The 24,296-nt window shown below is 39.2% G+C and overlaps 1 protein-coding gene and 1 long non-coding RNA gene across 2 annotated transcripts; both read right to left on the bottom strand.

Moving 5' to 3' along the window:
* Positions 1 to 383: 383 nt before the first annotated feature.
* Positions 384 to 4,920, bottom strand: LOC148843482 (L-type lectin-domain containing receptor kinase IX.1-like). Its single transcript, XM_088959418.1, is given in 6 exon segments — positions 384 to 697; positions 1,243 to 1,759; positions 2,369 to 2,507; positions 2,847 to 3,483; positions 3,486 to 4,352; positions 4,407 to 4,920. Coding segments are annotated over 6 exon segments (2,988 nt in total).
* A 3,463-nt stretch (positions 4,921 to 8,383) lies between these two features.
* Positions 8,384 to 15,650, bottom strand: LOC148843481 (uncharacterized). Its single transcript, XR_016103732.1, has 2 exons — positions 15,543 to 15,650; positions 8,384 to 10,075 (listed from the first exon to the last, which is right to left on the bottom strand). It is a non-coding gene; the product is annotated as an uncharacterized LOC148843481 (long non-coding RNA).
* Between the last annotated feature and the right edge of the window lie 8,646 nt (positions 15,651 to 24,296).

The following is a 24,296-nucleotide window of genomic DNA, read 5'->3' as shown; positions in this document are numbered from 1 at the left end:
GAACCCATCATTTGGTCCTGCAAGGCATATGAAGACTCTTTTGAAAACCCCATATGTGTCTTCTTCTGAGGCAAGTGGGGCATGTAGTTTCACAACAGACTTAAGGTTAGTTGCAAGCAAGGATGTACAATACTGAGGGAGTACTGCATATGAATCTGCCAATGATCCCTTGATCCTATCAACAACCTTAAGCTTAGCCCTATGTATTTTCCTCCAGGTGACATCTATCCCAAACATTCTCCTAATTTCAGACCTAAGCACATTGCTTGACATGGTAGGATCAACTCATAACAACCCTTCAATTTTTGTTGACAACAATGGATTTGTTGCCTCCCTATTTGTAGTCACCCTAATACAACTATGTGTATTATTGAGGGTCTTTACTATGAAGCTGCCTCCATCATGGCTAAGGGATGCATGAATCCTCCAGTTACAGTAAACCTACACTTCTCATTTTTCTTTCTTTTGATTTTTATACCCTCCACCACATAATACTGCCTCAATGCTTGCCTAAACTCTTTCACATTGGTAAACTCCATACTAACCCGAAATCTTGATTTGGAAAAGTCAAAATCCCTTGTATTTCCCCTTTCCCTTGGATTACCATACTCACTGATAGGCTCATATTCAAACAAATCAGCACCACCACAATCATGTACATGAAGGGATGAGACATCCATCACATGGATGGCCAAACCTACAGAAAGGTAGGGCGAAATTTCAAAAATTTCACTCTCTTCCATCTAGGAATTGCATTCCCTATTTTAAAAAACTGCATTTTCAATGATCAATCTTGAACCAAACCGGATCAGATCTGAAACCAAAAGGGAGGAGAGGGATATACCTGGTATGAAGTAGCAGTAACTCCCAATGAAGGTGTTCACGCCCAAGGAGAAAAACAAAACTTGTTTCCATTGAAGATGACACGGTGTGTGGTGAGCACGACTTCAGATTGCTTCTTCTACCAAGAAGTAATATCAAGAACAATTCTTAATCACTCCCACAAGTGGAGATCGAACTTGGTAGGGGCGGCAAGAACAAAGAAGAACTCTATAGATTATTGTGTTCTGTAACTAAGAAATTTGCCCCCTTTATTTATAGCCTTCTCAGGATCAGCCTCCTAATCCAATTAGTAGAGAGTTCCTTAATCCTGTACTTTATATATTTATAATAAATATCAAAAGATACATTAATCTGATTGGAACTAAGGGCATACACTGTCTAATAATACACCCTCATTACCACCATCCTGTACACCCTTATTATCACCATCCCCGCCATCATCATACAAACCCTCAAATTCCCCATCATCAACATCATGATGACCATCCAGCCCCTCGTCATTTCCATAGCTATGATCATCTACACCTCCTTCATCATCAACTACATAACAGTCAACATCATCATCATGATCTTGCAATTGTTCTTTTCCCTTGCCATTGCACCCATCATCCACATTAACACACTTGACTTCAGTATAAGTAACATAGAACATTATCTCATAGAGGTTCCCGTGGATGGCAAACATTATCATCACATCAGTTTCACAACCAAGAACACCTAAATTCTCATCTAAATCACATCCTGGTACCTCGTAGTTGATAATCACCATGCTTTCATGAGGTATAATAACCAATGAACAGAAGCCATTCAATATGTCTAGACCAACCTGACCATTTACATATGATAACTTCCCATTTATGGTCTTCCAATGACCACCATAATTGATGATGAACATGTATCTACTCCCATCCATCACCTACATCATAGATAGGGACAAATATAGTTACGACATAAGGTACACCATAAGCTACACAATAAGTTACACCATAAGCTATACAATAAGCTACACAATAAGGTACACCATAATCTATAAAATAAGCTACACTACAACCTACACCATAAGCTACACTATGAGCTAGAACATATAAGCTTATACAAGCTAAAACATAAGCTAAATTTCCCACCTATAACATTACAATCATGGGCCCTACATTTATTTATTGGTATTGATAATTTCATGTTGAAACAGTGTTTCAGACATTTTGTCAAGCACCTGGACTCATGTGTGGATCCTATGTGTATGAATTAAAGCAGACACATGGGTCTCAACACACCACATATAACCAGATCTATGAGTGGTCCCCTAAAACCTAGCTATCTACCCCAATTCCATGTACCTGGATTTGTCAATGAATCCTTGTGAGTGGTCCCCAAAAACCTAGTTAAAAAACACATAAAATGCTATTCGAATCCCACTACAAAATAGTAAAAAGTTGTAAGAAAAAATCTTAAGAACTAGCTCAGAGAGATGACAAATGTCATTCTTCCATTGAAAAACATGACGGAAATGCATGGGTTTTCATACAAACTTGTTGTGCACTGTCGTACCACTTGCTGGAGTTTGCAATGGAAGTTGTGGAAGATGATTGTGGATCTTCTCCACTGGAACGTTGATATTCTTCTCCCTTGGAATGATGATAAACAACGTTCGGGTGAGAATAATCCTAAAATCGATCCCTCATTAAGGAAGGGTAAAAACATAATTTGCAAAATGGATGCAAAATGGGTTCGATCTGAGTGAGAGTTAACGGAAGGGTAAAAACATAAAATCAACTTTTCTGTCCCGATTTAACAACAATGACAATTATCAGAAAACTTATGGGTACTGAAAGACAATAGCTAAACAATAAGAGTACCGCGTGTCAATAGGCTAAACAGTAAGGTAGTTTAAGAGATTTACCCAACAAATAACTTAAACAAGACAGAAATTGAAGACAGATAAAGATGAAAGACAAATAAAAGACTCATTACAGAAATATAATATTTCATCTTAGCGAGCGTACATGATGGAACTGGTTGAAGCAACAGTAGCAACAGAAAACAAATCAATGGATGGTGAACGTGCATTCGTTACAGTGTTATGATAAGTGGGCACAGGCATCTTAGATGGGAGAATAGGCAATGGAGCTTCAAAACTTTGGACTTGGATTGCTTTCTTTATGGAGGGTCGAAGGTTGCTATCTGGGTGAGCACACCATAGACCAACAGCCATCAAACACTCCATCTGTTTCACATCAAAACCTGTATTCATGAGTCTCCAATCCACAGCTTCAAGAAGGCATCCTTTTCCGTACAACTCCCAGACCCACTCTACCAACCTTATCTTGCTTCCTTCTAACACTATCTCAGCAGACCGCCTACAACAAGCAATTTCCAAAACAACAATTCCATAGCTGTAGACATCTGACTCCTTACTCGACCTCCCAGTTATAACACATTCAGGAGCCATGTAACCCAAAGTGCCAGCCAATACAGTTGTTTGAGGACCTTGATCATGTTCTATAAGCCTGGCGAGCCCAAAATCTCCTAATTTTGCATTGAAGTTGGAATCCAACATTACATTGCTGGGTTTAATATCTCTATGCACCACACACTGTTTCCATTCTTCATGCAAATAGAACAATGCAGAGGCCAACTCTAGAGCAATTTGTATCTTATCTCCCATACCAACAATCCCTTCTGTCCAAAGAGATATTTATCAAGGCTTCCATTGGACATGAACTCGTATACAAGAAGAAATTCTTTTCTTTGGTGACACCAACCAGTAAGTTGTACCAAGTTTTTGTGCCGTAATTGACTAATAATCTTTACCTCCGACATATACTCCTTCATCCCCTGTTTAGACCTTTGGGATACCTTCTTGACAGCAACATCCATGTTGAGATCAGTTAAAAAACCTTTATAAACCCCTCCAAATCCTCCTTCTCCAAGCTTTTGTTCTTCTCTAAAGTCATTTGTCGCTCTAGCCAATTCACCATACAAGAACCTCTTGGGTCCAGTTCCCTTCTCAAATTCATCATTCATAAAATCATCAAGGGTCGATTCATCCTCTTTTTCCATTCTTTCTCTCTTCATCTTCGTCCACAAGACAAAACAAAGAAACCCCATGGTACCCATTAGGGAACTTGTACCAACAACAATGCCAACTATCCTTGCTTTCCTCACATTACTCGTCGTAGTCGGATTCAATTCCTCGACCTCCAAACTCGAATTAAACTCCCAGGAGTAAATTTGATGTCGCAAGCCTGAGAGACCTGTAGAACCAGAGAGCCCAATAGTAATCCATTCTGGTAAGTATTGCCTCAGATCAATTCTGTAAGAAAGGCTAGAAGATGAATTATCACCATAGGTCCATGAAACACTTAGGTTTTTTGTACTGGAATTGTAGCTAATCCAAGTGCTAGTTGTTTTCCCATACTCAATACTATTAGTCCATGTAGCAGTTTTCACAGAATCAATAGAGTTGACATCAATTCCTACATGATACGGTGGGTCTTCAAAACTTGGATTTCTTGGGCCTTCAGAAGTATGATTGTATGGCACCGGGTCCCAATCATTTCCCTAAGTATCAAACTCTACGGCAATAATACGATTCTTTGTCTTGTTTAGTGCAAGATCGTTGCTGAAAAGACCAAGGGCGCCACCTCCTGAGTCATGAGGGATGGTGGAACCGTTGGGAGCAAGGAATAGAGCCAAGCCATCAGCAATAGTACGGGAACCGTTCATCCGATTAAGGGTGAAAGAAAAATGTGTGGTGAAGTTCGTGAGGATTCCAGTTTTGTTGTCCCAAAGACGTATCGGATCCTTGTACGAAGCTCGGCCGCTGCTGTATTGTGTGGAGCCGCTTGCTGATGAGAATTCAGTGAGTTCAATCGTGCCTTGATCTGAGAAGGTTGCATCACGTTCCAAGTTTATGATGTCTCGCGTTGTGCGGTTAGAACTGGAGAAGTTGAAAGAAAATGGATTTGCAGAAGGGATTAGCAAGAAAAAGAAGATTGAGACATGAACATGGAAAGGAAACTTTAGATACTTGAGAAACAAGTTTGGTGAATTGCAGGGAGAGACATTAATCTCCATGGGGAATTCCATGAACATGGAATGGAAGCCGATTTGGACATTTCAGAAAAGAGTGTGCACCGATCGAGATTGGAGTTCTTTGTTGTTATATAGGATTATCCGTAGCTGATCCGCATGTAATCTCCACACTTGCATTTTTCTCTCCATTCTTTTCCATGTTGACAGAATTTCCATAATTTTTAAATTTTTTATGATGCCGTGGAAGACGGTAATCTCCACACTTTGCTTTCCTGGCAAGTCGCGATGGTAGCTACGTGGAAAATGAAAATCATTGACTTCTTCGGTCTTCTCCCCACCCCACTAATTCCCCTTCTACTTCCACCCACTCCACTAATTCCTATGACACGATGGACTACAAACTCAACCACATTCCCTCTCCCACTCCTAATTCATCATAGGAATTCCACCCCTCCACTTAACTACGCAAAGCTTATACATAAATTAGTCGTGACAGAGAATCGATTGGAATGTGGAGAGAGACAATCTTCTCCTACATACAAATCATCAATTGTTCCTACATCCCCATCCACATGATACTACCATGGTGAATTGGGAACATCTCCCCATGAATGACAAGGGAGAAATTCCAATACAAACTTATAGTTTTGTGTAGATAGGGATGTGAAAGATTTTGTGGATAGGAGATCCAATTAAACCTAGAGAGAATTGATATATAGAGGGGAGGGAAAAAGACATTAAGTTTATGCTTTGTTGGGCATGTAAGAAAGATGAGGACATATTTTAAGAGAAAGTTTTAAGTGGGATAAAGAGTTTAGGAGATGAGATGGGGGATGTGAGGGAGGAGACTGGATATGCTCCTCACGTAAGGCGCCTCACACCAACCTCACAAGTACATCCTACCATATATGGGAACATCTCCTGTACTCAAAAGTTATTATTCAGAGAAGGTGTTCGGAATGCATGGTGGATGTGCCTGTGAAACGCCCATGTGTGAAGCAGATCCCATTGGATGTGTGTGTGTGAGAGAGATTTTAGAAAGAATTTAATGATTTGATTTGTTGAAAAGAAGGATGGCATGACCTTATAATATTAACCCCTAATGACTTGACTTGGTTGGAAGGTTGAATGGAGAAAGGAAAACAAGGGTGACGTGAACAATCTTATTTTATAAATATAGCATATATTCAAGAAAAATATAAAAATTATATGTAAGTACATAGAAAATAGATAATAAAACAAAAATCATAGAAGAATATAAAAATCACTTTTTCAAACCTCAAACTCTACTCTAGTTAAGGGGTGGCCCTCAAAAATTTTTTAATATAGAAAACAAAGCTAGAGTGGGGCATAGAAACTTATCCCTTGGAAAATCCATATAAGAGAATTTTGGGTCATAATGAATAATAGAAAAGGTTCGAAATATCCCTAAAAATTTTATGTTATGGAAAGTAAGTCTAATCTTGTTGCATGAATTATGAATGTCCAAACTCCAAGAGGTGTCACATCTTTAGGCCATAGCCCCCCACCATTCAGAAAAATGGAAACTTCAACTTTCTCAAAAAAGCATCTCAAAAGTTGGTTGTTCACATTTTCAAAGAGAAGACCCACTCGTCATATACATAAATTGCTTTTAACTGCATTTAACATGTGGCACTCTAACACAGGTGTCATAATACATTCAATAATAGTTCTTTAGAAATACATGAGAAGTGGGAAGCTCCCATTCTCATCCATTGGAAATGTAGAAGTGGTTCTCTGCCTATAACTACTTCGGTGTACTGCAATTTCAATATTTTTTTTTTTTGAATTCTTAAAATATTTCATTCATTCAAGAGAATGATACAAAGAGATGCCAACAAGGCCAATTAAAGTGCAAAGACAAATCTCAAGAAAAACAAAATAAAAAGATGGATGTAGGAGAATCAAAAGAACATCTGCAACCTGCAATCGAAGCAGGGTGATTTAAAATCACCAACAGAAGTGGATAAGTACATCTCCAAACCACCATAACTGGCGAGCACAACTGACAAGGCAGGTTTCCAAAGCCATAAGCCAAGATTTGTTACTTCTGCCCACTCCGGACCAACCCACAAAGAAGCCAGAACTATAATTGTCAACCAGCACATCGGAACAATTGTTATTGCCATCCTGGACGCTGGAGAACAAAAGCTACCTTCTAAAACACTGGGAACAGTAATGCAAGTGGCAGCTTCCATCGGTGGTTAATGCAGAAAGGATTCTAGAGAAGAAACTCCCAATCAAAATGCCCGTAGAAAGATATATGGGAACCTAGGGAGAATAAAGGGGAATAGGGGAGAACTAAAAGGAGAACAAACAGAGAACAAAAGGAACAGAATGAACAAAGGGCAAACAAAACAAACAGAGGGCAAACGAATAAAATGAAAAGAGAAAATCAATAGAGAACAAATGAAACAAATAACAAGTGAACATAGCAACAAAAGAAATTAAACAAAGAGAAGGAAAAAAAGAAAAAGAAAAAACTCAAGAGTTCTCTTGAGAGAGCCTCCCTAGAAACAAAGATAGAAAGAAGAAATAAAAGAGGGGTGACTAACCTCCTATCCGGCGAGCGACGATCAGAGAGAAACGGTTTCGCAAGTGTAGAGATTAGCAATTTCCAGATAGGTCTTTCAATAGTTAGTTTTATTTGAATTTCAAATATGAGCAACTTATTACTATATGGGATATGTTCCTTACACAGGGCGTCTCACAATGACCTTACGGGCACATCCCACTATGAATTGGGAACATCTCCCATAAATAATAACACATAAGTATGAAAAATGTTCCCAATGCACAATGGGATCTGCCTGTGAGGTCAGTGTGAGGTAGGGGTGGATTTGAGCTGAGCCAAGCTAAATAGTACCAAGCTTGAGCTTGGCTCGAAACTATTCTACATGGCTCAAGCTTGAGATCGAGCTCAGCTCAAGTCAGAACCTTGAGCTTGAGCTCGGCTCGAGTAAAAAAATTCATAAGCTCGAGCTCGGCTTGGCTCAACTCAAGCTCGATTTTGAGAAAAAAATATTTTATAAAAATAAAAATTATATATAAAAAATTATTTTATATTTAAAATTAAGAATTATACTATTTTTATTATATATTTTCTATAATTTTATTATATATATATATATTAAATATCAAATATATATATATATTGTAGGCTTGAGCTCAAACTTGGCTAAAACCAAGCTGAGCCGAGTTTGAGCAACTCATAAAAAACTCAGCTCGTTGCCACCCCTAGTGTGAGGAGCTGATCCGGTCTCGGCTATTACCATAACCCAAAGAAGTTGTGAAATTTCTAACAATAAAAGGTGTGAAACAAATCCCATCATATAAGGCCATGGCCTTGGCTTTAATGTTCATCCTTATCCCATAGAAATGAGAAGAACCAATAAGAAAGTCTATATGCAAATCATAAAAAAAAAAAACAGCCTCCACTATTGATGGCTACATTGCCACACCCAATCATTGGATGGATTTGTATAAATACCAATTGTATTCTTTATGGTTTTTCTGTTGATAATAAATTCATTAAGATTATTAATAATGTACTAAGTATGTAATTAATATAAATAAGCTTCTCATGTCAAGTACAAGAGAATTTGAGCCCAGCCAAACTAAATATATGACTATTCCTGATGTAAATGTTTCTGGTCACGTACCAATTTTTGTGATGTATCAATTTTTTTGGCTAAGTTCCTCATCATCTGACCTGCTTCCAGGAGAGGATGGTGGAGCTCCCTGGTGGTGAACTACCTGGGGGAGAGCTATGCTGAGTTGCCCGAGCTATACTGAGCTGGGAGAGCTACGCCGAGCTGCCCGAGCTATGCCGAGCTGGGGAGAACTATGCCGAGCTCCCTAATGGCGAACTGCCTGGGGGAGAGCTATGCCGAGCTCCCTGATGGTGAGCTACCTTGGTGGACTCGTCATTTGACCTGCTCCTAGGCAGCATGTAACTCAGAGGGTGGTGGTGGAGCTCCCTGGTGTAGCGCAACCTGGCTGCCCTCTGCATGAGGTGATCTCCTCTCCTTCTCCCTGATGGTGAACTGCCTTGGTGGACTTGTCATTTGACCTGCTCCTAGGCGGCCTATAACTCAGAGGATGGTGGAGCTCCTTGGTGCAGCGCAACCTGACTGCCCTCTGCATGAGGTGATCTCCTCTCCTTCTCCCTGATGGTGAACTGCCTTGGTGGACTTGTCATTTGACCTGCTCCTAGGCGGCCTATAACTCAGAGGATGGTGGAGCTCCTTGGTGCAGCGCAACCTGACTGCCCTTTGCATGAGGTGATCTCCTCTCCTTTGTAGGCGGCGGGAGTTGAGGGACATGCGAGAACTCCATATTTTCCTCCTCTTTGTAGGCGGCGAGAGCTGAGAAACCTAGGAGAACTGAATCAGAGGACCTAGGGGTATTTACCCGGCGGGGACTCTCCGATGCCTAAGTTAGCATTCTGATTGCAGAGAACTTGAAGAGAAATGAAAGAGCTAGAGAGTAGGGATTACCTCCATTTTTCCATTCTCTCCCCCTTGGCTTTGGGGGACGGAGTCCTTATATAGCAGTGCCCAGTCACATCAGGCATAACCGCCACTGCCCCAGGCATTACTGCCAAGACTGAGGTGGCAGGTTCAAGCTACTGTTGTAGGGTACAGACTCATCAGGTGTGCCATGCTTTTCAGATACGGCAAGCACGATGCCGCCTGGCATCAGATCTGTCAGGTAGGGTTGTTAGGCAGGAGATCTTCTTGCGATATGCCGAATTGCTCTTCTGTACCGAGCTACCCTGCAAGTGGCGAACTGCCTATGGCGACAAGCTCCTTGTTGAGCTGATTAGCTCCTTGGTGAGCTGCCGAGCTCCTTGGAGAGCTGCCTAGCTCCTTGGTGAGTTCCTTGGTGAGCTGCCGAGCTCCTTGGCGAGCTCCTTAGAGAGCTACCTAGCTCCTTGGTGGCGAGCTCCTTGGTGAGCTGCCGTGAGGTGCCAGGTGTCATAATTCCATTGAAGGGCCAAATCTGCCCTCATCAATTCCTATTCGAGCTTGTCTCACCAAAAAACTGGGAGGCGACACTTAAACTCAAATTCAGCTCAACTCAAAATCTTGTATGTTCGATTGTAAACTTTCCATTCGAATTAGCAGTCCAAATCACTTGCCCTTCCCTATCTGAGATGTGATGACGTAATTATCTGCTACAAGAAAAGGAAGAAAAATAAAAATTATAAGAAAAATACTAAAGGTACAAAACAAATAATAGAAATTGAAGAAAAATATAACATAAATTACAAAAAAAAATAATCACGAAAAAATATACAAAATTTGACAAAAAAATACATAAAACTAAAATTTGTAAAAAAAAAAAAAACAGGAATTCACAACAGTGCTCCACAGCACATCCCAATTATTGGAAACATCTTCACGACAGAAAATGCTTTAAATGCACAATGAGATGTGCAAATGGGGGCTGGATCGACAGTAAATTTCAAACGTCATTTGAGTCAATGTTTTTGACCAGAATGCCAATTAGCTAATGTTTTGAAGAAAAATCAAAACATTAGATGTCCTGGAATTATTTTACACAAGCATTCTTTAAAACACGCTATGCATGGAGAGGTAACCATCATTGAAAATCTACAACTATGTATGCATTTATTTTTTAATCATTCCTTTGACTGTGGGAGGGAGTACAAACTGTTTCTGATGTGATGACATGTGGCATCATCAATAAATTGAATTCGATTTCTTATTATTGTATTTATTTTTTAATCATTCCTCTTCTTATTGGGCACGTATGAAATATAAAGCAAGCTAATGGTAGAAATAATCTTGCATACGTATACGTGGTAAGAAATAAACCTCTCCCTATCATCCCTAACCCAGATGAAAATATTTAGGGTTTTTAGACTACATCACTGACCCGATTTAACCCTTCAGTCGCTACCTATGGTTAAAAATTTAACCATAGTCAAACATCACCGATAAAAGGCACGCCATTTCCTCCCCCTGGGGGCTCATTGCTTTCAACTTTTCCTCACTTCTCTCCCAAGCCTCAACTCTGAACTCTCAACCCAGGAAACAGGGGCAAGAAAGAGAAACACCATATAGCCAAGAAAGTTTACGAATCCATGCCAGCTCTCTAGACTTCCAGCGCCCGAAGTTGCAGCTTGTTTAGTAAAAAAACTTGTCAGTCTGTCTCCAAAAGAATGATGGTCTTTGATGACTCCAGTGAAGGTTTTTTCGCTTGAAAGCAAGTCTTTCCGGTTAATTATGAGACAGAAGTCTCAGTCAGCATTAGAATGCATCGCTGTTTCCTACATTGATGTGAACTTTATCAGTGCCGCCTGCAATTATATATTGGTGGTGTTTGATTATGGGTTTCTCTTATTTTGCTCACTAAGAGAAACCCACCACCATTACTGCCTATAGCACTTAATGTAGGTGCACATGGCAAGGCCTAGGATCATGCCACATAGCATCAGCCAGATGAGATCCTAGTCGTCCACTACTAATTACATCCAACTACTTTATGGAAAGGTCAAGTATAAAAAGGGGTGCCTAGATTCAAGGTAAGGCATCTTGCTCTCTCTTCCTCACTTGCTCTTGAGTGACCTCGTTGGAGCCCTCATTTCAAGCCTGGTTCAACCCCTCTCAAGCATTTGACTAACTTGATCGTCGGAGTCTCCGCCCCTGGGATAACACTCGGGGCCTCTAACATGTGTTCTCTTCTTACCCAAGTGGGACTCATCGGCCTCGGCCAGAAGCAAAGTTACCTTGTTGCCCTCAGCCCTATCCTAGGCAATAACAATTGACGTCGTCTGTAGGAAATCTTCTTAAGACTTTCCACTAAAAATCACTTAACTTAAATCAACCAAGCTTCCTAAATGGCTAAAAAACGGGATAACAACTAGAATGCTTAGAACCTAGTCACCATGGACCAATTCAAGCTAGTCCTTAACAGGCTAGATAATATATCTCAAAGACTGGATGAGGTGGCGCACCCAACAAGAGGCTGCCCTCATGGTGGCCACCCTATTGGGAGCCAAGTACAGCGGGTGCTTCACTCGTGCGCCACTAGTCCAACATCCCATTGGCCCTGATAAGGCCAATCCCTCAATGTCTAGCAGCAGCAGCCGACATGCGAGAAAACCGCCGTCGAAGACCTCTTGGGACCCTAGCTGACGGGGAGATAACCCAACTAGGTCCCATGACAATCGTCGGGACCACGACTGCCACCACCAGGCAGAGAGCAACCGGGACGAATGCGAGTGCTCTAGCCACTACAGTCCTCCTCCGAAGGCTAGAGGCTAACGCCACGCCTCTCCCCCACTAGTATCGGACCTCTGCGATTTCCTCAATAGTTACCAGGCCTGAAGAGCCCAAGACATGCCGACATCTAAGAACACAGTAAATGGGGCTGATCCATTCAATGTCAGAGAAAACTAAGACAAGGCCTAGGCCCCCATCAATCGACGTCTTGGCGACCTACTAGATGGACACTTTCACTGACTCCATCACCTCAGAGCCACTTCCACCTTATTTTAAGGCTTCCACTTTGGAGACTTATGATGGAACCACCGACTCGGGCGACCACTTGGAAAGCTTCAGGGTGCCCATGCTCCTCTATGGATACTTCGACGCCCTAATGTGCCAAGCCTTCCAAGCCACCTTCAAGGGAGCGGCATGCAGATGGTTCTCCATGCTCCCTCCTCGGTCCATCAACTCTTGGGACCAATTTTCTAAGCTTTTCCTCTCCCATTTCGTCAACAACCGATGATACTAGAAGACTATCATGTCCCTCATGTCGATCAAGCAGAAGCACGGAGAGAGTCTTCGGGCCTACATCGACCAGTTCAAGAAGGAAGAGCTTGAGGTTAGAGACCTCCACCCCTCGGTCTCCATGCATGCTGCCACCAACGACCTCCGACCAGGACCCCTCAAATGGTCCATCTCCAAGACCCAGCCAAAGAACAAGGAGTTCTTAAAAAAGGCGTAGAAGTGCATTACTATTGAAAAAGCAGAGGCCAATGAGCGCCTCCAAGAACCTAAGACTGACCCCAACTGAAGGGCCTCCAAGAAGAAGAGGAAGAAAAGAGATGGTCGCGACCATGGCTACAACAACAACAAAGATAGTGACAATAAGAAACCACCAGTCCCTTCCTTCAGCAAGTACACGCCATTCAACTCCACCCGAATCCATGTCCTCATACAAGTAGAGAAGGAGGAATACATGAAGTGGCTAGCCAAGATGAAGAGGAACCCAAAGATGGGTAATCTCAAAAAATATTACAAGTACCACCACAACATTGACCACGACACTAAGGACTGCTATGAGCTCGAAAACGAGATCGAGTTCCTCATTCGTCGTGGCCACTTGAAAGAGTATGCGGGTGGCAATGCTAATGCCTCATCCTCATTAGCCTCAACATCCAGGGCCCGGTACCCAAGAAGCCAAAGCAAACAATGTCATCTCCTTCTTGGATGATGACCTGCAAGGGGTTTCAGTACCCACAGCGACGCGTCGGTGGTGTCCATTACCATCCCTAACTACATGGTGAAGAGGATACTTGTTGATAATAGCTCTTTAGTATAAATCCTCTTCTATGACACCTTCAAGAAGATGAAACTAACACCGGATCGGCTGCAGCCGATTGAATTACCCTACTTGTCACAGTTGGGACCAAGCCTCAGCAATTCACTAGGATGACCGAACTCTTGGTTGTAAAGATAGGCTCCTCTTACAACGCCATCATTGGGAGGCCAATCCTTCATGCACTCAAGGTAGCCATCTCTTCCTACCACCTTGCCATGAAGTTCCCCACCAAGCATGGCATTGGAGTCGTCCAAGTGAACCAGCAAGCAGTCAAATAGTGCTATGTGGTAGCACTAAATGGCAAAAATAAAGAAACTTTTCCATTAGAAGGGCTAGACCTCAGGGATGAACCAATGAACCAAGGCCAGCAAGTTGAGCCTAAGAAGACAATGCAAGTTGGGTCCCGCCTTCCTTCAGACACACTTTTTGAACTAATAAGCTTCCTTAAAACTAATGTCGATATATTTTCTTGGTCTACCATTGAAAACTAACTCGATGAGCTAAGATAACTCCTCGATTCAGTACAACATCGAGATGGAAGACTTGGTTCCCTTTTGGGGTGACTCAACTCAAATTTAATTAAGATGGGACACATGATTCCTCAGCTCACTAATGATTTGGGATAACTTGATTCAATACAACATTGAGATGGGAATCTCGATTCCTGTTGGGGCGACTCAAGCGATATGTTGGCTAACGTGGGAAAAAGGGGATAATGGTTAAGAGATTTAACTCAACTGAGGTGGAAGCAATTTGGGAAAATGATTAATTAAAAAACTCAGAGAATCCACATTGTGCAAAAAAAAAAGATGATTTCATTACTAAGGAAGAAATTTAATACAAGACAAAAAATAAACAACTACATCACAAAACAATTCAAGCATAACAGCTTGAGAAGTTTGTTAATATATCAAAAGAGATTACAAGGTTTAGATGTCATTGGGGGGTAGGTTGTAGGTGGTCTGCTTAGTCGTCAAAGGCACCTCGTCATTAACCTTGGCATCTTCTTCGCCTTCCCCACTTTTGCTCTCTTGCTTGACAACAAAGAGGAGTTCTTTAGGAGCCTCCATAATCCTTAACTCACTCTGTCCACTAAGGAGAGCTTCAATTATAAACTAGCAATACCATTGAGCCAATCTGCTTCTTCTTGGGTCAAGTGGCGGCTATCAAAGTCCATAATAGTTGAGCCCCACATATTGATAAAGTTTCAGTGCCTATGGGAGACGACAAAGAAAAACCTCAACTGCCAGTCCAAAACCTTGTTCAGAAGGCCGTCGAGGAACTTCCTACCACTTTTAAAGATAAAGTAATAGAACATCTTCTACCCGGGTGGTGCTTGACGGCAGACAAGGCGTTAGAGACCCTAATGTTAACTGGGAGCCTATACGCATGGCCTGTTGAGCCAAACCCCATGGCTAACCTAATCACATTTGAGAAGAGCTGCCCCAGGGTGATGAGGAGTTAGTTCAGGATATCAATGAGAAGGCATAGGAGGGGAAACCTCAATGTACTATTTGAAAACACAGACCTCATTTTCGCTGTGGTGCTAGGGAGCCTCGTTAGGAGTGGAAGCCTAAAATGATAAGAATCTAGAGCCCCTAAAAGAAGCATGATCTTTTCCAAATCAGTCCAGGGTAGTTTAGGTTGGTATGATGGCTCAGAAGGGTATATTTTGACCTCATTCATATCTTTTTTCGAGGCCTAGGTGTGCTGCACCAACTCCCGACAATCAAAGGAAGAAGAGTCAGGAAGATCCTCCTGCTCAATTTGAAGGGTCTTATCAATTTCCCTAAATGCATCTACTGAAGAGCCCAACATTGACAAAATCCATGGTTATAGAAGAGTCAGGAAGATCCTCCTGCTCAATTTGAAGGGTCTTATCAATTTCCCTAAATGCATCTACTGAAGAGCCCAACATTGATAAAATCCATGGTTATAGAAGAGTCAGGAAGATCCTCCTGCTCAATTTGAAGGGTCCTATCCATTTCCCTAAATGCATCTACTGAAGAGCCCAACATGGAAATTAAACTAAATAAAGGAAAACTAACTGGGGAGGGAGGACTCACCCGGGACGAGAAGAAACAAAGACCAAAAGGAGGACCGACTACGACCTCAAAGCTTCAATGCCGAGCTCTTTGACTTTAAACGCATGACCACTCTAAATAGTTCTTTGCAAATGGACCCTGCTTGGCACTCCTATTTATAGGCAGAGAAGGTAGGTGGCCAATGGCTACGATCGAGCCGATCCGAAAGTCAAGACTTGCGACAAATTGGCTTCCTTGAGGAAAAAAACCAATTTAACATGTTTTTTAAGTCTACCTTTGGTTAATTGACAATTTCGGATATGCTTGTAGGAGCAATGTGACCTGTCATTGTGGACCTAAATGACACTTCCCCAACAAATCAACAAATTTTGAACCGTGAGGTAGATCATCTGAGAAGAACCACTTCATATTTCCTTTACCCAAGCTTAGCCACCCCGGCCTTGGAAGTGGGGGGCAAGTGATGGGAGTAGAAGTGACCTCCTATAGGATTCGAACACATGGCAACCATCGAGAATATTACACCTCCATTTACAAGAACCCATCTTGGTAGGTTGACGTCACCTCGCAGCTGCGAGTAGACCTCGGGCACCAAGAACCACCTCGTCATAGTGGGCTCGTTGGTGATGAGTTTATTCCATCACGAATGACCTGACAATTAGTCCGACTATACTATTAAGAGACCAAGTGATGGCTCAGCATACAACCCAAGAGGTCAACATATGGTTCGAGCTCCCAACACAAAGAGACACACCCCACCAATCGAGCTACTCCAGTGGAAGCATGACTGAGCTCCACCATGTGTATATAGAAGGCCATTTGGCAACATTGCCTGTCAGAATGCCATTGTTGTTCGTTGCATCTGGTCGCCTCACCTAGCATAGTTGTCATCGATGTCAATCAAATTTGCTAGAGCTATTGCCATGCGTGTCCATCTTATTAGCCACTGGGTGCCAACACCTCTCCATGCAAGAGCAATGTGGCACGAGAGAGGTTGCACGTGTTCTACCCCGAGCAACTCATGTCCTTCAAGAGGCTTCCGATGTCCTGCATCATTCTGACACGACTCATTTGGCACGAGCAGCCCTTGCCTATATAAAGGTTGGTTGAGCATTCACTAGGGACTTTTGGCTCCATTTATTGCCTTAGATAGCTCAGCCCTACTAACTTGACTGTTGGAGACCTAAGCCCGAGATCTCACCACATGCCCGCCCCAAGGACGTTTGCAACTTTTGATCTTCATCAAGAATTATTATTTTAAAATTTATTTTATTAATATTTACTATGAATTAATTAACAAATTTTATTTTATTATTATCTAGTTTTATTATTTAATTATTTTTATTAAATCATTAATTAGATTAGCAATATCACCCTTATTTATTTATTCATTAATTACTTAGTTTATTAATTGTTAACTATTTTTTCTTAATTATTAATTAGATAATATTACTTTTTTATTTTTTAGTATTTTATTATTAATTATATATTAAATATTTAAAATCCATAATTATTTAATTTGTTAATGTGTTACATTTTATTATTTTATAAGTTATTATTAATATTACATTTCATTAATACTAATTATTTGTAATATTTTTGAATTATTTACTCATAAATTATTAATGACTTTTTATTGTAAATTTTCTTTTAATTTATTTGAATGAAATTATTAATTATAAAATAATTATTTGATTATTAATTAATTAGTAAGTTAATGCATTATTAAATATTTTGTTGTTAATTATTAATTAAATAATAATATTTTTATGATTATGCATTTTATTTTTAATTATTAATTTTATAATAATTAGTTAATTAATTATTAACATTAACAAATATTTAAATTTTTATTAGTTTATATTTTATTAATACTTATGACTTGTTTAATAGTTTTTATATTTTGTTCTATAAAAGTAATTAATCATTAAATTATTTATTGTTTAATATTTTTAGTATTTATTTTAGGTTATTATTTATTATTAATTTTTATTAAATTATTTTATTAATACGTTATTAAATAATTAATAATTTATTTATGGTTCATGGATCTTGTATTAACTCTTAGAAATACTATAGGGAAGGTGTTTTTTTTTGTTAAATAAGTTTTCCCTACATTCCCACTTATTTCCCCCAAAATATTCCATATTTTCATTCCCATCCCACAAAATATTCCATATTTTCATTCCAAAAAGAGCCTTAGCTAACAATAATAAGTTCCCTAACTAAATACAAAAATTAAAAACTGGTGACCTACACTTGCACTCTCAATTAGAATCGAACACTTCAAAAAGTCCTTAAATTTAAAATTTAAATATGTATAATAAGTAATATAAAAGTAATATTTACAAAATTTAAATTATAATGATAAGTTTTGAACTATATATTAATAACAATCTACGTATTTAATAGATAAAGGTAATAAGTTTAAAAGATATTGTTGTTGAAAATCAATGAAGTTTAAACATTTCATGATCATGATTTCTAATCAACAATATATATTGATAGTAGCATTATCAATGATAAGCGATTATTTCACATTTATAATTCTCACTGTTAAAACATAATTTATCATACAGTACTATATTAAACTGAACAACATATATAACTATCTAGTTTGATCCTTAATATTATGCAATGTTTATTTCCTTTGAGAAAAGGTTCATTTTTTAGTAAGAAAATAACAGTTTCCATGGATAGATCCAGGACCCATCTTAAAACTGCCAAGGCCAGAATCAACCCTCAAACTGGTCTTGACATGGAGGGTTTTAGGTCAAAAAATGTAGAACTGACTCCTACAGAATAAGTTTCAAAAACCTGAACTGAACAGATCCATGCTCACCCATAATTTCTCCCAAATGCCTCCATTAGAAAAAATTTGAATGGTCAAATCATTCTTTTAATTTATTAAAACTAGTGGATAATTCTAATATGAAAAATCTGTAATGTTTTATTCAGATCAGACCTTTGCCAAACTGAAAATGGAAGGATTCAAGAAGTGGCAATGCATAAATGAATCCAAGCTACCCAACCCATTTCATTGGATTTGATTCCACCCATGTTGGACCTGATTGAAATAGGGTCCAAGTCCATACGTAATTAGTGGGATTGAAATAAGGACCCGTATGAATCATGAAATTAGTTAATTGGAGGAATAGAGAAAAATATACTTTTTTATGTTTATTTCTCAACTGTTTATATGCTAAAGTTTAGAATATAAGATTTTAGCAGTTCCTACATACCCGATTAATTCTAATATTTTGTTGGATTGGATCCTCTAGCCCAAATACAAAGAGGGGCCTAATAGAATTTGGATCCTCTAGCCCATTAACCTCAGTGGCATGCTCTAGTTCACACAGCCGAAGCATAAATATATTTTAAGCTTAAAAAAATTCTTATGAAGACGTTGCAGGTAATTGTTTTATTAAGACAACTTATATAACATAGATCAATAAAAAAATAAATAGAACATATGGCATCTTATCTAATTACTTAATAATTTGATTTATATATTGTAAATCAAAGCCTCGGCACCACCTTTAAGGTCAGTATGTTTTGATATAAAGAACTAGGTCTGCAACTTAATTATCATGTGCCGAACTGGCACCCCTAAATGTAGTAAGGTTAAAAAATTGGGCCAACCTCAGCCCAACCTAACCCAACCCAATTTCACCTCTCCGTGTGGCCTGAGCTGTCAAATGCATTGGATTTGGTTTAATCCGTTCTAACTTAATATTGGTCCATTTATAAATGGGTTGGATCAAATCAAGTCCAATCCAGTCCAAATAAAATACAAATGGACTAGATTGAGTCTAATTCAATCCAAATTGAATAAAATACCAAAATAATATGAAAAATCTAGAAAAAATATATAAAAAACTAAAACACCTGCTGCAATCCAATCTGGTCCAAATAAAATGCAAATAGATCGGATTGGGTCCAATCCAATCCAAATTGAATCAAACACCAAAGTAACATGAGAGTCCAGAAAAATATATATAAAAAAAACTACAACATCTGCTGCAATCCAATCCAATCCAATTAAAATGCAAACGGACCAGATTGGGTCAAATCCAATCCAACTAGAACCAAACTCCAAAATAACATGAGAAATCTAGAAAATATATAAAAAACTACAACACATGTTGCAAACCAATCAAATCCAATTAAATGCAAATGGACCGGATTGGGTCCAATCCAATCCAAATTTAATCAATCACCAAAACAACATGAGAAATCCAGAAAATATATGAAAAACTAAAGCACCTGTTGCAATCCAATTCAGTCCAAGTTGAATGAAACATAAACAAAATTATATAAAATTTTTAAAAATATAAAAATTATAGAAATATATTAAAACCATGGTTTTCGAGCCGTCATTGACCCGAACAGTCAAATCATTTGGCCCGCGAACCGTCCAGGCAACCGGTTCAGTTTTACCCCAAACCCGGTCCCTGGCAAAAAATCGTTGAATTGATCAACGATCCATTGACCTGGGAGGTTGAACCGTCAACCCGTTCAACAGTTTTTGGCTATTTTTTTATTTTTAAATTTTTGTTGTTAGAATGGGCCATCTATTCTAACCGGACGGTCAAACCATCAACCCGGAAACCGGTGGCTAGAATAGTTCCATTTCCGGGTTGTTTTTAAAAACCATGAGTGGTACAATTTCACCCTTAATTCATCATATCTTATCTAAAAAACCATTGACATTATCAACAACCCATTGATCCAAGTGGTTGAACCATTAACCCGTTTAATCCAAACAATGGTTTTTGGTAATTTTTATTTTTATTATTTTATTATTTTTTATTTTTTTTACATTGGAATGGGTCGTCCAATCAAACCAAATGATCGAATAGCTGACCCAAAAATCGGTGGCCAAAGCGATTCTAGTTTTGGCTGGTTTTTAAACATTGATTAATATTTTCACAAAATATAAAAATTTATCAAAATAGAAAATAAAAAGATTAAAAGAAAATAAATTTTCACAAATCACAATAAACCATACTAAAATCCAAAACTTCTGTAATAAATTTCTCCTCAACCAGATGAATTGAATCTTAAAAGATTAAGAAAGACGAATTGAGGTGGGATTCAAAGATTGTTTTAGTTGCAAAAATCTATATTACTAATAAAAGAACAAATAGCCCCATTTTCTGAGTTTTTCATTAGACATTTTTAGCCCTTATCTAAGCAACAAACAACAAGCATAAAAAAGGACATATATATCCTTTACTCTCACTCCAAAAACTGCCCAGTTATAAAAGTAAAGAAATTTGTTCATTTATAACTGTTCAATAATTGTTCATGAATTGTAAATAGTTTTGTCTTAGAGATATTATCAGGTGCAAATGCGATACATGTTTAAGAGAGAGAAAAAGGGAATAATCAATTGGTCTTACCAACTTGTTGGATTGCTTTGTAATATGTCGTTCGTGGTTAAAGACGAGATCGTCTAAAAACATTCTCTGATATACTGCCAGAGGAAGAGAGAGAGAGAGCACCTCGAACCGGAAACATTGCCGGAGATAAATCCAATGTAACATAGAAAGAGAGATCGTTGCTTTCGAAAACACTCTCTGAAATAGTGTCGGACAGAGAGAGAACCTGTAATATGCCATCGGTTAAAGAAGTCTGAGAACGCTCTCTGATATACCGCCGGAGAGAGAGAATACACCTCAAACGAAAGGAATCATTCATAGAGATAACCCTCTCTCATATGCTTCGACAGAAAGGAGATAATGAACAATTGAACGGACGATTGGGTCTTTGGATTAATCCGTTTCGGTCCACTAATTTACCGGACAATCAAATTTTGAACCAGTCCAGTCCGATGTAACACTTCGGACCGTCCAAATTGATCCAAATGGTTATGGTTCGGATGGGTTCCAATATCCGAACACCGTTGGGCCTGAGGAGTTCTAGGTTGGGCTCAATACCTACGTCAGTTTAATGGTTATATTGAGTTAGAATAAGGACCGTGGTTCAGCACCTACCCTCAACCTGGGCCGACTTCCACCACTATTGCTAGGTGCGAACCAAAATTTTACCAAGCCAACCCTAGTAGGCTTGGTAACTCCAACCCAACAATGGTCAACATTGCAGCTTGTACAATTGGAAAAAACTTACCAAAAATTATTTTTGTAAAGCCACAATAGATGAGCTAGAGTCCGATAAACAGAGTAAAACCACATAAAGAAAATTGCAGAAAATGTATCATACAAGAGTAAGTTAAAATATGATTTGAACTAATTAGCGTGCAATAATCAAGAGAGATGAAGTTGAAGAACTAGTAGAAGAAAACACAGCATTAGATGATGAACTCGACCGAAAGATCAAACACAATAAGTGGACATCGGCATCTTAGGTGGGAGAGCAGGTAATGGAGCATCAAAATGAAGAACCTGCATTGCTTGCAATCTGGATGAGCACACCATAACCCAATAACCATCAAACACTCCATTAAAAACCCATATTCACAGGGTGCGGATTAGCTGGAGACAAAAACATCCAGCTAACCGCCCCCGAAAACCCAACGGCCACCCATTCTGGCAATAACTTCCAGGGTTCCCACAAGATTCTGGCTTTTCAATATATGCCAAGAAAATACTCAGCTCTTTTGTAGTAGAATTATAGGTAATTAATCCAAGCATCAACTGTTCTCCCATTTGGTAATATTACTATACCATTCAACATTTGTCAGAGAATCAATGGAATTGACATCAATACCTAGATGACGGTATGCTGGATCCCAGCCGTTTTAAAAAGTATCGAACTCCACCGCAATAAGTTGATTCTCTGTTTTGTTGTTGAACAGAAAGTCATTACTGAAAAGACCAAGCTAAGGCAGCCACCTCCTGAATCTAGAGGAAGTCAGAACCGTTTGCGGTGAGGTAAAACATCACCGGAGTTTCTGCCATTCAGTTCATGAAGCTAGAGCTTTCTTTGGTAAGGAGGGAAGGCTAGAACCATCAGGGTGCCGTTTGATTTTGAAGACTCACATGGACCCAACTATGCTCATAGAGGAATCATAGGGAACCAATTCTCAAGTGTCATTCTGAAGTAATGCATGGAATTCGACAGCCATAGTAGAATGCCAATGAAGGGATTTAGCAGCCTGACCGTAGGAAGATGGCTCCTCTTCATGAGTAATAGCATCATGAATTAGAGCAAGAGGAAGAGGATGGCGAGTGGCAAACAAAGCTTGAGCTGATTTAGATGCCATTGACCTTGTTGTCATAGTATGAGTGCAAGAAGGGGGTCCCACAGTAGGGTTGTGTCAAGCAATTCCTGAATAGGTCTGGTGCGCCAAACTGGTAAGAGATCATCAATGATGGAAGCTTCCTATTCTGGTTCAGAAGAAGAAGTAGCAAATTCCTCATTAGTAATAGATATAGAAGGCAAGGAAGAAAGAGATACCTCAGGAGCAGAAGCGGTAGAGCTAGACATGTGTCAGCATTAATGATTACCGAAAGAGGGGAGAGTAACACCAGTGGGAGCAGCAAGGCTGAGAGGTGGCGATGACGACACAAGTTCAGGAAAGGAATGTTCATCAAAAACAACATGGCAAACAATGATTTCCTTGCCGGTAGTAGGATTGTAACAATGATACCCTTTGTGACTGTTGCTGTAGCCAATACAGATAAAAGGAGCATATCAAAAATCCATCTTGTGCAAATTATAAGGCCGAAGTAGAGGAAAACAATTGAAGCCAAATACTTTTAATATAGAATAATCAGGAGGTTTGCCAAATAACTTCTCATAAAGAGAGAGATTACCAAGACCTAGAGCTAGCAGTCGATAGATAAGGAAGACTGCAATTTCAGCAGCATCGACCCAGAATGACTGAAGGAGAGAAGATGATGCCGGTAGAGATAAGGTGGACTCAATGATGTGCCGATGTTTGCGTTCAGCACTGTCATTCTGTTCATGCTTGTGGGAACAACTGAGATGGTGAGTAATACCAACATTGTCAAGATAGCGGGAAAGAGAGCGAAATTCATCACCCCAATCACTCTGAAACATCTTGATTTTTGTAGAGAAAAGATTCTCAACATGATTCTTGAATTTAAGAAACATATTAAACACATCCGATTTTCTCTCAAGAGGAAAAATCCATGAAAATTTTGAATATGCATCCATAAATAAAACATAATATCAAAACCCTTTATTGGATGAAGTTGGGGCAGGTCCACATACATAAAAAAATACTAATTCGAGAGGGGAAGAAAAAGATGTATTTGAAGACGATAAATTTAAACGATGGGCTTTGCCCATCTGACAAGCTTCACACACAAAAGGATGACTAAAAGACCCAGAATAAGGTAAACCAAATTTAGAAATAAAGTTTTTCACAACTCTTAAGGAGGCATGGCCAAGTTGTTGATGTCATTCTACCAAGGAGGTTTTCTCTCCAACACAATCTTCCTAGTTTTCTATCCTCTGCTGAACTGCTCCAGGAAACTGATAGAGTCCATTTCTATGGGGTCCTCTGAGTAAAATTCTCCTTGTATAGTTCTTCAAGGCAATGAAATCCAGATGAAATTCAAAATCAAATTATTACCCTTAGTAAATTTACTTACAGAGAGCAAATTTTCGGTAAAAGAGAGAACATGGAAAATATTCTTTAAGGTAAACTGATTATCATTGCAAACTAATGAAGCCGACCCTGTATTACTTATAGTCAAACCTGTACCATTACCAATCTTGACTTGATCAAAACCTTGGTGTTCGGATCGAAGTTGCAAGTTGTCAACATCTGGTGTCATATGATGG

Source organism: Nelumbo lutea, chromosome 8 (genome assembly GCF_056320005.1).
Source record: "Nelumbo lutea isolate HS-2025 chromosome 8, American lotus-T2T, whole genome shotgun sequence".
NCBI classification, from domain to species: Eukaryota; Viridiplantae; Streptophyta; class Magnoliopsida; order Proteales; family Nelumbonaceae; genus Nelumbo; species Nelumbo lutea.
The sequence above is the reverse complement of the archived record's forward strand: the minus strand, read 5'-3'. Positions and strand labels throughout refer to the sequence as shown.